General features: G+C 35.9%; 3 protein-coding genes across 5 annotated transcripts; 2 read left to right on the top strand and 1 right to left on the bottom strand.

Moving 5' to 3' along the window:
- Positions 1 to 5,692: 5,692 nt before the first annotated feature.
- Positions 5,693 to 9,245, top strand: LOC132046651 (chloroplastic group IIB intron splicing facilitator CRS2-B, chloroplastic). Of its 2 annotated transcripts, none has more exons than XM_059437351.1 (9): positions 5,693 to 5,871; positions 5,968 to 6,220; positions 6,347 to 6,431; positions 6,520 to 6,587; positions 7,814 to 7,864; positions 8,023 to 8,096; positions 8,258 to 8,316; positions 8,441 to 8,517; positions 8,912 to 9,245. In XM_059437351.1, the coding sequence occupies exons 2-9, from the start codon at positions 6,020 to 6,022 to the stop codon at positions 9,026 to 9,028; spliced, it is 732 nt and encodes a 243-aa protein (XP_059293334.1). In that variant the 5' UTR covers positions 5,693 to 5,871; positions 5,968 to 6,019; the 3' UTR covers positions 9,029 to 9,245. The 2 variants fall into 2 exon arrangements, with proteins under 2 accessions (XP_059293334.1, XP_059293333.1); XM_059437350.1 differs by having other exon boundaries at positions 5,695 to 5,871; positions 6,016 to 6,220.
- A 1,194-nt stretch (positions 9,246 to 10,439) lies between these two features.
- Positions 10,440 to 11,598, top strand: LOC132046650 (uncharacterized). Its single transcript, XM_059437349.1, has one exon. The coding sequence runs from the start codon at positions 10,614 to 10,616 to the stop codon at positions 11,280 to 11,282; it is 669 nt and encodes a 222-aa protein (XP_059293332.1). The 5' UTR covers positions 10,440 to 10,613; the 3' UTR covers positions 11,283 to 11,598.
- Positions 11,599 to 11,744: 146 nt separating this feature from the next.
- On the bottom strand, positions 11,745 to 17,177 carry LOC132046649 (uncharacterized). Of its 2 annotated transcripts, none has more exons than XM_059437348.1 (5): positions 16,241 to 17,177; positions 16,084 to 16,145; positions 14,209 to 15,960; positions 12,798 to 12,921; positions 11,745 to 12,621 (listed from the first exon to the last, which is right to left on the bottom strand). In XM_059437348.1, exons 1-5 carry the CDS (start codon positions 16,395 to 16,397, stop codon positions 11,912 to 11,914), a joined length of 2,805 nt encoding a protein of 934 aa, XP_059293331.1. In that variant the 5' UTR covers positions 16,398 to 17,177; the 3' UTR covers positions 11,745 to 11,911. The 2 variants fall into 2 exon arrangements, with proteins under 2 accessions (XP_059293331.1, XP_059293330.1); XM_059437347.1 differs by having other exon boundaries at positions 12,759 to 12,921; positions 16,241 to 17,175.
- Between the last annotated feature and the right edge of the window lie 809 nt (positions 17,178 to 17,986).

Below are 17,986 nucleotides of genomic sequence, written 5' to 3'. Positions count from 1 at the left end.
CTTAAGATAACAACCTAGAAGACAAATACGTAAATACGACTTGGTAAACAAAAAGGCCATCTAAACAATCAGTTGATCTCAATATATTTGCTCAAAAAGGCCATCTAAATTACCAAAACTGATCTTAATGTATTTGTTTAATTATTTTTGTCTTTCTTTCAAATTAGCATGTTTGGATATTAAATTGTTTTATTTTCAAATATGACAATAGAGGTAACTTGAGAGAAATGCAGATTATATGAATTTATGACTGAAAAATACAGATGGCCTGGAATGTGGGATCCACGTGAGGGAGTACAAAGTTGGACATGAGTAACGTACTGTGTGGGTTAAGAATATGGTGACGAGTGATGAGATAATCAAAGGGTCAAATTTGTCAAGGCACTCAAAATTTTGTATGGCAGCTACAGTAAAATTCTTTATTGGCCGACCACAATGTTTGATTTGGATTTACAAAATTATTCTACTGAATTGCCAAGCAAGCATGTTGACGTGGTGCTTGCTTATTCCCTCTTATAAGTTAGTAGAATTTGTCCGCACTATCAAATATTATTTTGAAATACCATTTCTAGAGAAAATTTAAATAATGCATTATTGGTAACTTTTCTATTTTTTGACACTGTTTGATTTCATGATGAACGTTTTAAGTGGCCATGTATATGAACTCCTCGCTACAGTCAACTATTCTTTATCTTGTGACAATTGTTAAAATTCCTTTAGATATGATTCTTCTTAATAAAGGATGGTAATTTTCTATAAATAAAATTATTGCGAGCAACGTAAGTTAATTTGTCCCTTTCTATGGAATGAAAAAAGATTTTTAAGAAAAGGAAATCTCATTAATTGTTGAATGAGCAAAAGACATAGATTGACTCCTAAACTATACTCCAAATGTCAATATCACACTTAAACTATATAGGCGACCTATTACACATCTGAACATTTAAAAGTGAACTTATTTACCCCCTGCAAACTGATGACCAATTGCACAATAAGAAGTGTAACACACTCTCTCGCCACATTAGCGCCACGCCAGCACTACCTTGGAAATTTCCTAAATTTTAATTTTATATTCATTTCCTTTTCTTTATTCATTTTCTTTTCTTTATTCATTTGATTTTCTTTTTATTAATTATATTTACACTAATTAATCCCTAATTAACTATTAAAATCCTCCAATAATTATATCTTCGTCATCACCACCACCCCATCTCACCGGAACCACCAATCCGCCACCACCATCGCCACCAATTTCACCACCATCAATCCGCCACCAGTTTCACCACCATCAATCCTCCAATAATATGGGCAAATGAATTTGAACGGAGGGAGCATTAGTAATTTTACTACTACTGTTGCTATTACATCTTCAAGCTACTGGTGGCGGGCTGCTTATCTTCATCTTCTTCCTCTCTACTCTCCACCAGCCCGCCACCCCACCCTCCCGTCTCCTCCACCTTCACGCCGCCCTACCCCACCCCCAAACCCTTCTTCTTCATTTCACCACCACTACCTCGCTCCGCCCCCACCTCCATTCTCCTCCGCCTTCACTAACCGGGCGGAGCTTCTAACGGTGATGACGGGGAGGACGAGCAGTGGTTCCTCTTTATCATTTTTTTTTGTTTCTTTGAAAATAGCTTGATCAGAAAATAATAAAATTTATTTTATAGGTAGATTAGATGCAAATTTGGTGACCGGAAAATGAAGAAGATCGAAAAAAATGAAAGCTCACAAGAAAATATTGAAGCTTATTAGAAACAATGGTGATTATACAAGAAGGAAGGGAGTAGGGATGAAGAAGAGGAGAGACGGGGCGTCGGCGTGGTGTCGTGAATGGAGGAGAGAGAATGAAAAAAAAAGGGATGAAGAGAAAGGGGAGGGGGCATGAAGATGGAGTGGGGGTGGCGGGTGGGGATGGGGATGAAGAAGAAGAGTTGGAGGAGAAGAGTGTGGGGTGGAGTGGGAATTAGTTTTTTATTGTAATTAAAATTTATTTTTGCTTTAATTTTATTCTCACTCCCCTATTATTCAATTATAATTATTTTTTTTTGTGCCACATCAGCTCAGAAGGTGGTATTAAATTCACTTTTGAGATGTTCAAGTGTGTAATAGGTCGCCTGTATAGTTTAAGTATGATATCGACATTTGGGGTATAGTTTAGGGGTCAATTTATGTCTTTTGCCTTGTTGAACGTGTCAAACTAATGATATTTTCTTTGATTTTCAAGAGTTAGGCAGCTGAAACGTATTCATTTGACCCATTTAAGTTGCACGTCGAGATCATTCGAGAGGAATATTCTATTTGGTGAATTGTTGGAATGGAGTTTTGAATGTCTCTCTCTTTTTTCTTATTAAAAATCAAGTGGTTCTTGGTCATTTAAAATACGGAAAAGGGTTAAATATACCCCTGTACTATTGGAAAACAGCCAAATATATCCCTGTGGAAAAGAGCCAAATATACCCCTCGTTATACGTTGAATGCAAATATTCCCCTACCATTATACTTTGGGCACAAATATACCCTCCATCATTAAAGTTGACCAAAATGGCCGAAACATATTCATTTGACCCATCTAAGTTGCACGTCGACAAAGATTCGAGAGGAATATTCTATTTGGTGAATTGTTGAAATGGAATTTTGAACGTCATCTCTTTTTTCTTATTAAAAATCAAGTGATTCTTGGTCATTTAAAATACGGAAAAAAGGTTAAATATACCCCTGTACTATTGGAAAAGAGCCAAATATACCTCTCGTTAAAGAGCCAAATATACCTCTCCATTATACTTTAGATGTAAATATACCCTCCATCATTAAAGTTGACCAAAATGGACATGTGGCGTTGACATTTTAGTGAGGTGGCATGATATGTCACTATGCCCTTCAAAGGCTCAAATATACCCTCCATCATTAACAATGACTACTACAAAGTACTCGGGGTGGACAGAAATGCGAAAGAAGATGACTTGGAAAAAGCGTATAGGCGTTGATCCAAGATTTAAGAAAGATAAATTCAAACATATCTCTCAAGCCTACGATGTGCGTATTTGCTACTTTAACACCCTCCACTCCCCTTCCCCATTTTGTAACATACATCGTATTTACATAAATTTGTAGTAATTAATTTTGAACAAAAAAGGAAAGATACTCAAACCATATAATAGGTGATCCCAAAGAACCTCAATTTTCATAGCTTATTTTTCCTAATAATGGCAAACTGGCGAAGAGCTTCACGTCCATCTCACCGAGATGTCAACGCCACATGTCCACTTTGGTCACTACTATTTGTGCCCATCTATTTGCACCGCCATACATTTAGTAACACCCTTGAAAATTTCTACTTTATATTTTTTTCATCGTAGTTGAATGATGGATGAGTCCGAGCCAAAAATGGCTTTTTACGGCCAACACCAAAATGGCATGCCTTTTTTTTTTTAAACCCAAATGGGTATTTCGTGTAATGTTGCAAAAAATGATTTTTTTTTTTTTTAATTTCGTTTTTAATATAAAAAACGAAATTAAAAAAAAAAAAAAAATGTTCATGGCATCGTGCAACATTAAACCTTCTAACAATGCCATAAACGAAAGAACGAAATACAACTATCCTTGTGGTGAATCCAAATTCAAACATATCTCTCAAGCCTACGCGCGTTAAACACAACTTTGCTACTTTAACTAAAAGTCCCTCCACTCCTTCCCCATTTTGTAACATACATCACATGTATTTACATAAATTTTAGTAATTAATATGTTGAACAAAAATAGGAAAGATAAATTTAAAGTATAAAACTTTGCGTCCAGTGATGAGAATAATTAAGTTATATCCATATAATAATATTCGGTGATCGTGTGGATCCGTATATATGCCCAATTTGTTCGAATTAAAAAGCGAATAGTAGTTAGTATCTCACGTTTATTTTTCTTGTTTAACAATTAACGTATTGCTATACACGCAACCCAAATTAGTTTGGAATGACAAATACATATATATGTATGGTACGCTCCATAAGGCATAAGTATGCCCCCGTCAAGGCATAAGTTTGATAATTCGTTAACAAATTTATGGGGAGAAAATAAAATGGGCAAACCTGAGGCCGACGTGAAGGAATTATCAAAGTTACGTGACGTTAAACATCTCACCGAGATGTTAAACACATGCCATATGTCCACTTATGGAAAGTATGCCTCGAAGATTTTAATCTTCTTACGGACATTGTTCAGACATGCTTATATTTACAAATTAACAACAATTAACAGTAAGTATGAATTCAGCTTGAGACAAGCAACCCAAGCGATATGTCCAACTGAATATAGAGTACCAAGATTTTTTCGATAACGAATTTAAAGTAACCATAAAACTGATATATTTAAGTTATATCCCAAAAATTAACAAATCAATATTCTGCAGATTAGGGTGGATATATATGCCCTAACTTTTCCGTTAAAATTTAGTATCTCACGTTAATGACAATGGGTTCGTGCCTATTAACATTCAATGCAACCCATAATTAGTTGAATGACAAACACATATATATGTGATTTTTAACATATAAGTTTGCCCCCGTCGGCGTAAGTTTAATTCAAATTTATGCCGATGGGGCATAAAGAGCTTCCTCTCTTCTTTGTGAAGGAATTATCCGTTATGCGAAGAAAGTATGTGTCTGCCCACAAGGCATAAGTATGCCGGTCATAACTTTGATACAAATTCACCCAAGTATATAAAGGTTATTTTAAATTTATACTTGCCACAAGTTACAGGGTAGAGAGAGAGATTTCAAACAAGTCTAGTATTATAAATCATTGGTTCAAAGATTATAAAAGAAAATTGATAAAACACTTTAATGGAGGAATTGAAATCTTCAAAGGAAAAATCTATGTTCTTCAGAGAGACGTTCAAAGGAAAATATTAAAGGAAAATGGTTATTTTAAGTTTTTAACGGTTAAAAACTACAAACCATTTTCCTTTAATATTTTCCTTCCCCAAAAAAAAAAAAAAACAAAAAATTATACATTTCGTGCAACATTGCGAAAATACCCATTTGGGTTTAAAAAAAAAAAAGGCATGCCATTTATGTAATACTGTAAAAAGAACCCATTTCATTATGATGGATCAGTGCTTCTTTAACTAGTTTAAAAAAGAGCTTCCTTCTTTTATATTTGAAGAAAGTATCTACTCATTGATACAAATTCACCAATATATAAAGGTTATTTAAATTTATACTTGCCACGAGTTACAAGGTATAGAGTGTTCGCGCGTTTGTTTTAACATTTTAAAACACTCACAAATTTAAAAATCTATGTTCTTCTCTTCACTTTTTGGAACTAAAACTTCTTTTCCAAAAAATTATACTCCCTCCAGTTTAAGGAAAGTTAAATTATTGTGTGAATGTCTTCTTTTCTATATTTGAAAACGATTAACCTCGGGAGTAATAAAATTCATCTAAATGATGAAATTTCTAAAACCAGAGGTAAATTTCATTAACTAATTTTGAACTAAGAGAGAGGTCTGAGAAATGTCACAACAAAGTAACTATTAAACCCTCAATTAGGTCATGTTGAAAAACCCTCAATAACGGGGCTTTTCACCATTCTTATTTCATTCGATATTCTTAATTTGGACCATTATCTAAAATATTAAAGAATCAATGTTTGTAAAATAGTTTAATAAGTAATTTCTTTAATAACATAAAATAATTTTTGGGACGAGTACTTCTATCATATCCGTAAAATATCCTCTGTGTGAGTCTATCCAAAGCTCTCAAGAAACTTAAATGGTAGTGGCGGGCAAATTCACTCTGTCCAACAGTATTTCTTCTTAGCTCGAATCCTTTGCTCGACCGTATTCTTTGAATATATTTCTAGAATCCACTTGAGGTATGCCAAAGATAAGGTTTTTTTTTTCCTTTCTTCCCCAAGTTATGATTTTGTTTTCAATTCTACTACCTCTAATTGTATATTCTGTTAAATCAGTTCAATTGAAAGGAATACCCGTGATGTTTTAGTAATTTTCACTATCAGGTCAATGTTGCATGCAGTATCTGCCCCAAAAAGTTGCAGTATATCATATCCAAGAACCCCTTGTTATCAAAGGCCTTTTGCCCCCACAAGGCTTAGAGTGTCAGCTTCACTTCCAGAGCCTAATGGGGTTAAGGTTGAGTACACTCCTTGGTTGGTTGTTGGATTGGGAAATCCCGGAAACAAGTATCACGGGACTCGCCACAATGTAACTTACATATACTCAAAGCTTCATTTTTTTAATTTTGTGTGTTCTTGCAGAGCTCTTTCAGTGACTTTGTTCTTTAAATAATGCATTTTTTTGTTTTTTTACATCTTGGGTTTTGTTAATTAGGTTGGTTTCGAGATGATTGATCGAGTTTCTCAAGAGGAGGGCATTGTGTTAAACACAATACAGTCAAAGGCCTTGATTGGGATAGGTGGTTACTCGAATCTGCTTGTCGAAAATAGTGTTTTTCTTACCAATGTTGAGATTTGACGGTTTCTTTTTGATGCACGTTGGTACAGGTTCCATTGGGGAGGTACCTGTTGTATTGGCAAAGCCTCAGTCCTACATGAATTTCAGTGGAGAATCAGTATGTATTCAGTAGCTTTTGTAGTTTAGTTATTCAGTCTGTCTGCAAAATTTTTATAACCATTAGCTATTTAAATTGAAATACTCAGCACTCAATGGGCATTTGAGCAATGTTAAACACTTATCTCTCATTGGATTAGGCATATATCTTCTTTACCCTTTCAATTGACAGTTGCTAAGAAAAGCTGCTGTATCTGGCACACCGTTACAATGAAAGAGGCTACTTTAAGTTTTCTTTCTATGTAGAAGATTAAGATACAAGGGTTGCTAATTTGGATTGTCCTCTCTGACAACCTGTTTAAAGACTTGTCACCTTCAATTCTGATTATCTCTTTTAATCTCTGCTTCATATCTATGTTCTTTAAGCATTATGAAACTCTACTCAATGGACTCGTTGTCTCTTATTAAATCAGCTTCTACTTGCAGTGAACAGACACATTGTCTCCTATACTTGTACATCTGCTGCTTAGAAGAGTTGAAACATGTTAGGTTCTTTGATCAACTTTCTGATTGCCCTAGAATTAAAAGCTTGTCAGACCGACATTCTAGTTAACCAGATTGCATCTGATGTGTATTAACCCCTTGCATAGGATACCTACATTCTAATTGTTTACTGAAACTGATGGCAAAGCTGTAACAACCTTGGACCTAACTCACACCCCAAAAGCTAGCTATTAAGGTGGGAGAGCCCAAGGCTATTTAAACCCACATAAGCACATTATGCCCACCGATGTGGGACATAACAAAAGCTCACACTTTTAGCCACTATCATGCTAGCAAATATTATACAGATAGGAGAGCAGCATACTATTCATTCAAAAACAATTTCCAAATTCTATTTACTGAATTTTGTTAGACCCCTTGGTTCTTTGAAATATTGGCTTAGGTTGATAAACAAAGCTTTTTTTATCGATACTTCTACTTCCTAAATATTGATATTCCACAACTAGCTAAAAGGCAGGGACTATAGAGAACTGAGTTCAACTTACTTTCTTTTTAACTGTTTATTTCTTTTGTTGTTTCATGTTTCGCATATATAATTGATTAGAGTGAGACTGGGTGACGTTTGCTTCAAAAATTTGAAGAAGGGTTTCAAACCAAAAGTTTTCTCTGTCCATTCTTTTCCCATTTTAGGGTGACCTAGCTTTCTTAGGGGGAAAGGGCTCTGTATCCCATCTTTGGTAAACATGGACCTAATCCAAATCTTACTTTTGTATATTCTACTAGGTTGGACCGCTTGCTGCATATTATCAGGTGCCCTTGCGTCACATCCTTCTGGTATGACTTCTTTTATTTTTATTCATTACTCTAGGAGATAATTTTCTTTGGTTTTGAGGGTTGAAGTTGGGTGTTCTACTGGATAATACATTGTAGTGTGCTCCAAATAACCTTTTCCCATCATTCGAACTGTAAAGTGTTTGTGCTCATCCTTGTAGGTTTATGATGAGATGAGCTTACCCAATGGTGTTTTGAGGCTTCAGCCTAAAGGAGGACATGGCCATCATAATGGGTATTGTTCTTGAGTAGTCAAATTTAAGTGATACTTGCTCTGTAATTGTACTGTGTGTAATATCTGCTCAGTGGTGCTTTCTAATGCACAGGTTATTAAAGAGCTTTATTTACTGTGCAGAATATAGAAAATTCGCATTTGATTTCTTGTTTATTTGGCAGGGTGAAAAGTGTGATGGAGCATTTGGATGGTCGCCGGGAATTTCCACGATTTTGCATAGGTTCCTCCTGATTGCTTATCATTTTTTGTGAAAGCATAGTCGCATAACTACCAATTCAAACTGTGTGCTCATATACCACAACCAAATCCCAATCTAAAAAGCATGTTTTTCATGTATTATGCAGGAATTGGAAATCCGCCTGGTACAATGGACATGAAGGCATATCTTTTGCAAAAGTTCAGTGATTTAGAGCGGAAACAGGTACTTGAGCTTCTTGATACTTGTCAAAGTACTATTCATCTTTTCTCATTATGAAAAGCATTCCAATGAATGGCTCAAGTTGTCTCTTAAACTTCATTATCATACAGGATCCCCATATATTCCTTGTTTGTTTTGCAACCTATTTGTCACCTCTTGTAAAATAGACATCAGAATAAGGTGGTGCTGGATATAGCTATATATTCTTCTGCAGTGTGTGTATGCATATGATGCATTGCAAGGAACTGCCAATTGGTTTCTCCCTACCCTTCATTACCTCTTCCACTCTCCTGACTTGTCCATGGAAAATAAAAGATTCAAAGCTAAGCAAGAATAACAATATGAGCTCTTGATGTTCAATAACAGTTTTCATGTTTCTCTTGTTGTACACGAACAGGTGAATGCAGCACTTGATCAAGGAGTTGAGGCTGTCAGGACGGTAGTATTGGAAGGCTTTGGCAGTAGAATCTCGCGATTTAATATAGGGCAGAAATACAAGTATCATAAAGTTTGATGTGATGAATCTAGAATGAATGTATGAAAGACCACAATAGTTACCTGATAACTTAAGTCTAGCTAGTTGAGCTTGCACTGGGAGTCTGCTTAGGAAGTTTTTGGACTCTTTTGAGTAATGCTTATAGTTTCATGCTGGCATGCAGCATATGTAAACACTTGTAGAATAGATATTTAAAACGAAAAAAGCACTTGTAGAATAGAATTTCATTTGTCCCTCTTACAGTTGCAAATTTGTTATTGAGCATGTTAAAAATGAGTGGCTACAGCTTATATGTGATTCTTACTTCCCCTTCTCTTACAACGATAGGTCTTTTTGTTATACAATAACCTTGTGATGCAGTAATGAAAATCTCGTCACTAACCTTGAGCTTGCATGTAACCTCATAAGAGCCTTTTTCGATGGATGACAAGCAGGTTCCTTAACGCCTAGCCATAAACAGAATGCCTTACTCCCATGTTTTTCATGATCATTTGCTGGTTTATAAACAAATCTAGTAAATTCACGTCGACACTAGATTTGTCCACAACCTGATGATGTTATTCACTCGACGCTAGATTTGTTTGTAAACCTGCCCAAAAACAACGAAGGTGAATGAAACCATCAGATAACAATAACATCCTGTGTTGTGTATGTACACATTTTACACCTCTCCTAAGTGCTCTCGACCTTTCCTAATTGGTATATCTCAGTTCACCAGGTTACGGGAGGAGGGGTTATCAAACCCTAATTGGATGTTTAAAATCACTTACTAAAGTAAATAGTATAATGTCGAATCCGTAGTTTAGAAATTTAAAATAACATTAACAATAAATTAGTACTGCGTGTCAAAATCTTGTATACTCCGTACTGTATGACACTGCTAATAGCTCCTTGCCTTTTTGGCAAAAGGAACCGGGAAACACGGTAAATACTTACTTACTCTCATCAGGTGTTTATACTAAATCAATAGATGTATGTCATGTGTATGAATATACACAACTATCACTTTACCATAGTTGATTAATGTACATATCATGTCATTAAATTACTTAACTATAATAAGTTGTATTGGTTTGGTGTAAACATCCGGTGTGGATAAATTTTTACCCGGAAATACAGATGGTAAAAAACGGAATATGGTAATTCTGGTATATCCACGTGTGATGCTGAGAAATTGCCGTCCGATTTGCAAAATTTTATGAGAAGAAAAGGTCCTTTTTTACAAACGGCCAATCCTTCGCATTTTCCTCGTCATTTGGCATAGGATACCAACGTTAATCCCCGTGCCAATTTCATTTCCTTTGATTCATAGAATCCCTAAATATGCTTTATAAACTCAGCTGCCTTAAATCTTTCGTTTTAGTTAGGCTTTGGACCCACCTTTTACAATAAGAACGTTAGAAACCAAAAGGGTCAAAAAAGTACAGTAGAAAAACATATCAAAGTCCTATTGGCTTCTTTTATTAGACCGTTGGAGACTGAAAAGCCTTTTGAAAAACCACAAAATTCTCATCAAATCCAAGAACTCCCCTTAAACTCCAAACACAAACCTCCACAATAATTCACTGTCTTGGCAAACTGAAGTTACCTTCATTCATTCGCCATGGCAGGGACCAGTGAATCTCTTCTTCAAACTCAAAATCTTAACTCTCTCTTCACTGCACTCGACCCCAAGTCTTTAATTCTCTCACAATTTTCAAATTCTGATCAACCCCAATTCCTTCAACTCACTACTGACTGTTTTCTCATGGAGAGGGGACCTCGTTACAAAGCCTATGCTGATCTTAGAGATAAAAAACTACGAATAAAGCACATGAAACAATCAATCCCTGAAGAAGAAGAAATGGAATACAACCCCGAGTTTGTTTTGACCCCACCGAAGAAACAGGTGAAATTTCAAGCGAGTTTTGTAACACCACCTAAGAGGCCAAAAGGGTCATCGATTTTGGCTCAATCAGTGCCTGATTTTTCATCAGCATTGAGGAAAGAAAATCGAAAACCGCCACCCTCTATGCTGCCAAGTTTGAAGGAGAAGTCAGCTACGCCTCCTCCTTCAAAAAGTGGAAAGTTTTATGGGAATATTGGAGGTAGTAAATCAGTGAATTCAGGGGAAAAGAGGACTGGGGGTATGATGACTAGGAAGAGTTATGCTAATGTTGAGGAACTGAAGGGATTAGCTTCTGTTGCAAGGAGTGCCATTAATGGAGAAAATAGAGTTGGAAGAACTAACAGAGTTGCTAACAAGACTGTTCTTGGATACAGACAATTATGATTCAAGATTGGAGGAGAAACGAGAAGGAAGTAATTGATTTTTTTTTTTTTTTTTTTTTTTTTTTTTTTTGGGTTTTTTCTTATGGGGTTTTGATTCTTTGATTTTTACATTTGATTTGCTTGAAAGATTGGTTTTTGAGTTACTTTTTGTCGTTAAAGGTTGATTTTTCAAATTTGGCTTAGAGTTTGTATAGAACAATGGGTTTGAATCGGACTGATTCATTGTAACCTGCTGGGAAATGGGGACTATAGAAAAGTGCTATGCTTATGGATTGTTGAAAATTGAATGTCATAACAATAGATTTTTTCTTATGCATCTACTTTGTATGCTAAGAAGAGGCTTACTGGATTTGACTTCAAATTGTTCATAAATTTCAACCATTTTTCATTTTGTGCCCGTCAAATTGGTGGAGGGAAAATATTAATCTTCTCAGTACTGTTCATAAATGCTCATTCATAAATGTAAAAGCAACTAAGCAAGTATAATAAATAGAATCAGATGCAGAAGAATCTATTGATTTGTACAAAATACTTTGCTTGAAATTATTGAGGCCAGAGTTATCACATGAGAACACTGATAGGCTTAAAAAAACTCTCAAAAACAGGAGCTACTAACAGTTCCATCTGAATTTAACTAGAACCGTAGAGGTCTAAAACAACTTCATCTACTAATACTTGGAGAATATGCCTATCAACTTCAGTGCCACATTCAAATTCTTCAATCTCAAAATCCGTCCATTTACCCAAAGAATGGCTCATATCCCATTCTATTAACTCGTCAGGGATCAACCCAACAAATTCTGTCCACTCTTTGACCTCTTCAATAATATCAGCAATTAGAATCTCTTTAGTCATACTTGATGGCAGTCTAGTCCAGGTTCTGAAACCAGAATCAGAGTATCGACCAAATTTTGAGTCTAGGTACTCTAATAGACAATCAAAGGCAAATCCTTTAAGCTGACTCATCTGTTTTGGGTCATTACAGCCAAGCAGCTGACCAAACGTCATCCATAGAAGACTTGATAGCATTTCAAGTTCATTCAGGAAAAACTGGCTCAGAGAGAACCCATCGTCTACAGGTAGAGCCTGTTGTTCACGTGTAGCTCCAAATATGAGTTCAGTATTCAAAACGACCTCTTTTGCGTAACTGAGTTTGCTTCCTTTTAACTGATCAATCTTGCTTAGCACTCTAGAAATGTTGTTAACATGGTCTGTGATCAGTGCTCTGTAACTCCTCCTGGTGAATAAAGAGGTTGCACAATCCGAAAGATCTCTATCAGGTTCTGGAAAGAGGGGTTCATCAGATATAGAGTCCACAAATTCAGCAAGCAATTTGTCCTCTGGAGGTAAACAAGCATATATGTTAGAAGCATGGATGAATGAAATCCAAATTTAGAGGTGTCTTTTCTTTTTTTGTTTTCTTTTGAGAGAAAAAAATAAAGTTTGCAAATGGTAAAATTTGAACGAGGGACCATACTTGAGCTACTATTGGGACTGCTGGAGAGGTGGACCATACTTGAGCTACTATTGGGACTGCTGGAGAGGTAGCTGTCATTTGAAAAGGTAGCTTCAAGAACACATCCTGGACTACGGTGATCAATATCAAGTGAATTGCCAACAGTTGCCGAATCTGGTGTGGACTGAGCAGAAATTCAAAGGCAATAATAAGATTCAGATTAACAATAATAGGTTTATAACAGAGGCACATTTACAAATGTTCATGTACTTGAAAAGCAAGGAAAGAAATTATTAAGGGGAAAAATACTGAATAATAAATAGTCCTTTCACTAATACTCTTTGGCTGAGTGAGGAAAAAAGAAAAGTACTTCTCAAAAGCCTAGTCTACATGATGACAACCGAAAAAGGTTTCAGTTGATCTTGGGTGTCAAATTTTTCTGAGGCAGCAGCTAAATATTTTACTATCATAAATCAGGTGCCTAACCTGGGTGTATGGACTTAAGGAAACGATGATATACTGCCTTTTATGCATTAAGGAAGACAGTAAAAACCATTAGCATCCTTAAATACTACTTCCAGACTACTATTAGTACAGTTCCAACGGTTGCCTTTGTTTCGCATTTAATAAGAAGCCAAAAACAGTTAATATTCCAGCTTTAAGCACAGATGTATACATAGCCTCAACAGAAATAAACGTAGCCTTACATACGAATGTATTTGCTAGCTTTTTGGTGCAACCTGGTCATAGTAAATGATGTAGAATCCTGATGGAGATGATATTAGATTTGCACAATCTGTAACTTTTGATGCACTTTCTTAGTGCTGTTAATACTTGCATATAAAATTTAGCCCTTATCAAAAAGAGAAGCCAAAAACAATCAAATGGTACTAAATCAACCAAGCAAGATTGTGGTTCTTTGTATGCACGAGCTACATGATTGTACCAATTTGATACTTCCAATCAGTTAGTGTTAATGGTGCCAAATCTTCTCATAGCAACTAACAGTTCAACCCACTCAGCTAAAGGCAAATTAGTCGGATCAACCAATCATAAAATTTAGTATGAAGTCACCAGTATTGAAAGACTATGCTCCATTTTTCTGCAGTATTACTAGGCTTCTTTATTTAGTCTTTCTAAATGTTATCTACTATTAGCTTTTTCTCTGTGCTCTTATTACATATTATAAACCAAACAGAAGTGTTCGTCTGTAATACAGTGTGCTCTATAAGTAATCTTGACTGCACTAGCACCGAGTATTAGTTTAGTATATAATATAATTAGGCAGGAAGAGAACTAGTTTCATCAAACGTAATTTATGAACTATCCACAAGTTCAAAGCTGTTTACCCTCTTAAGAAACGATAGGTATTGATGTCACTCCAGCTTTAAAAAGGAAAATATTTCCTAAGAAATCATTCAGTATTTCATTCTTTGCAACTTCAGATAGTTAAAATTTAAGCAATGCTAACCTGGAAATTCATGCAAGTATTTCTAGAAGACACGTCACCATCACCACACAATTCTTCTTTTCTGCTAGGTCTAAGAGGCAAACTATCCAGATGAAATTGTCTCTCTGCATTCAAAGCAGTTATTAGCTCCTGAAGGATTGTTGCAGTGCTTTTTCTAGGTGCAGCACCCCCTTCTGCGAACTCTTCTTCACTAGTCAATTCCTTTAGCTTTTGCTCCAAAAGTGCTCCTAAAATGTCCCCTTTCAAAGGAAAGGATTTCTGCAAGCATGCTGTTTCATCATTTCCTTTAAAGAAGGATCTCCCTGTAGTAGCATCAAAACTTGAGCTATGTTGAGACTTCCTTTTTGTGACTTCTCCATGAATGCCAGCCTTCTGCTTCATCGCAGATTTAAATGTAAATGAAACAACATTACTTCCCTCAGACCTATCATTGATTGTGCCACTTTCTCGGAAACATGGCAGCTTTGGTTTAGTGGAGTGCTTATCAACAGAGGAAATCGGAAAAACATCTTTTCTACTTGTTTTGTCTGAACAAGGTCTTGATTCTCTTCCCACAGAACTTTCACCTTGTCTAGAGACATTCATCAATCTCTTCTTCCGCACCGGAGAGAGGCAATCACTTCTCCTTGAATAAGGTTTTCTTTCAGTTTCAAACTTGCAGCTGGATGTACCTAACCTTCTGTTCTGTGCAACAAAATTTTTGGTATTATTCGTAGATTCTGTAGCTGCTAAAACTTTGTTGCTCTGCAGACTACTTGGCTTAGACTTCATAAGACCTCTCTCTCTATACTGAGATGTTTGACTTTGCTTCTGCTTATGCACATGAGTGACAGATGATACATCCTTCTTCACATTGCTCCCTTTGCGGGTGCCATGCATCTCTATTTGACTTCTGCTTATAGGTCTCTTGCCCAATATGAGTTCTGCACAGTATGATACATCATCTATTTCTCTCTCTTGTTGATTCCTGCTGCCAAAAATGGGCAACCTTGGCATATTTATTCCTGGACCTTGACAAGAAGGTTCAGAGTAACTGGAAACAGGTGACAAAACAGACGATGGGTGTTGGTGTTCATCCACATTTGGTGTACCATTCTTACTATGAAGCAAATAACCACAATTTTTACATGAAGGCACAGATGCTCCTTTCAAAGTCTTTGAATCCACATAGGAATTAGGGCATTCCGAATGGTGTGGTGCAAAATCTGCTTTATCCTCTAAGGGAGAAAAATATCTAGGATAAGTGAGAGCACATTTCGCCCTATTCTTTTGCAACCCCGGTTCCAAAATTCTAGTTGCAGCCCCAATCAACCTAGATGCATTCCTACCAGAAACATTTCTAGGACTTTTTACTGGGGAAACCAACTTAGGCTGATGTTTCCTTGGCCTTGATAATACAGTCTTCAACTGCAATGCTTCAGCACTAAATCTGCTGACCGGACGTCTCTCGCTCAGCCCTGTCTTTTGAAGCTTTTGAGGCCTCAATTCACGCTTTATTTCGGCCTTCTCAAAATTCATATCTTCATTATCAGATCCGCCAGGCTGAGCACCAAGCTTCTCTGCCATATTGTTCCCAATTCCAGAAGCTGAAGCCTTTTTGGACTTACCACCTGGTCCTGCAGGCATTGATTCCAAACCCATGAGCCTAGCAACCAAACTTGGAGCTTTCATCTCGCGCTTGCTTTCACAACGAGCATTAGTCATTCCATTGTTCTTTGCATTTGGAAAACCCCCACTGTTCTCATTAGCAATCTACATTGTTCATACAAGAACCACAAACAATAAAAACAAAAACTTTGTTGTCAGGCTTACAGGTGAGACACTAGAAGAAGGAACAAACTAAATGTAGCAATAATTTGTTCAAGAAATGAGTACCAAACGAATCTTTGGCTGCTTCTCATCCCCTCCAAACTTCTTTGAAGCCTCTTTAAAGCGAGCTATAAAGATGCAACACAAACAAAGAAAATATTACCCCTCTAGCTAGAATCACCTGCAAGAAAGTAAAAAATGAGTGGAATGTGGAGTAGCTAACCTGGTGAAAGCAGTTTCTTTGGAAACAGCTTCTTCTTGGCAAATCTACGGTTCCAATCAAAGAGCTGAAAGAAAATGCCCACACAACCTCCAGGCCTTTGAGGTTTTTTCTCAGTAATGGCTAATGATGATGCTGTTATAGCTAAACTGTCATTCATTTCTCTAACTGAGCTAACACTAATCCCTCAAAATCCTCTCTTGAATTTCTTCACCTTTTTTTCTCACACTCTACTGAATGTGATTCACCTACTTTGGCTTCCCAAAAAAATTCTATCAAACATTATCAGCATATTAATTGGAAAAAAAAAAAAAAAAAAAAAAAAACCACTGGCCCCTCTGCCCACCCCACTCACATTTTCATGCAAGAAACAAAGCAAAAACCCAACAAAAACATCAGGAACAAGAAAATAGTAATGAACAGTAGCACCCTGAGCTGTGTTCAATTATGACCAAATTTTCACAAGAAACCACTCTCAAACAAAGAAAACAGCAATACCCAGAATGTTTTTTACTTTCACGCAAATGTGCTACTGTTCAAGAAAACGGCTAGAACTGACTATAGGACACTCTTGGAAGATAAAAAAGGAAAGAAAGAAAAGGGTATTGACTGAATCTTGGATTACCATATTCTTTTTTAAAAAGGAGAATCATTTGTACACTAGAGGTAGCACATGCTAAGTCACGCAACCATATAATAAAAATCTTTTCTTTAGGGGATTGAGGAACCCCAGAAAGTGAAACCTTCTGTTCTTTCAGAGAAAGAAGAGAAGATTAGCAGAATAAAGCTGTGCTGTGTGAAAACAGCTCTTCTTTCCTTTTTCAGGGTGGAGAGCACAGAGTAAGGGAAATGAGACAAGTTTGATGCGTAGGATAAGAAAGAATGGACAAACTGAGCAACCCCACGCTTCCTGGTCAACATGTCATGAGAACCAACATCTTGGTTCAATGTTTCGTACTATAAGAGAAAATTATATACGGTCTTCAATGTTTAGTCTTTTTAAATTGTGAAAAATATTAAAATCTTTAAAGCTTCATGAACTCCGTGAGTAGTTATTTGTGTAGCATTACTTTGTTTGGTATGTAACGTAAAGTTACGGGCTTACATTGCAGTTATTTGTGTAACATTACTTTATTTTGTATGTTACGTAAAGTTAGGATTTACATTCTAGAGATCAGAAATTTTAATAAGAGTAGTCAAAATTACTACGCTAAAACTTTTTTTCTATAAAAAGGAATCAACGAGCTATATATACATAAAGTTTTTTTTACTTATATATACATTTCAGGAAAGGAAACTTAATTGAATTCTCTTTACCATACGTATCTATTATTACAGGGTCCTCAGGTACATCATTATGTGATAATATGTTCATATCGATTTCCACTTCTTGACTTTGGATCATGAAAAACTTACTTCACGTTGTATATTGATGGCTTGTGATTTTAAAGGGAAAAAAAAAAAAACTTTTCTCTAAATGAATATGTAGAAGTACGTTCTGATGAGATTGAGAAAATATAGTTTCTGAACCATTGGATGATTCAAAGAAATTTGTTACTTTGATTTTTGCTTAGTCACTAAGAACACCATAGCAATGAATAATTTAGAATCAGAATAGGTATAACTAACTTCAGTTAATTAATAGTGCTTGTTATATATTACTGTCAGCTTTATATATTAAAAATTATCACCAGAACAACTGTACTTATTAATTATATCCTACACTACTAATTGTATCAATTATATTAT

The sequence above is a fragment of the Lycium ferocissimum genome, chromosome 2 (assembly GCF_029784015.1).
Source record: "Lycium ferocissimum isolate CSIRO_LF1 chromosome 2, AGI_CSIRO_Lferr_CH_V1, whole genome shotgun sequence".
NCBI lineage: Eukaryota > Viridiplantae > Streptophyta > Magnoliopsida > Solanales > Solanaceae > Lycium > Lycium ferocissimum.
This window is presented reverse-complemented; position numbering and strand designations above follow the sequence as displayed.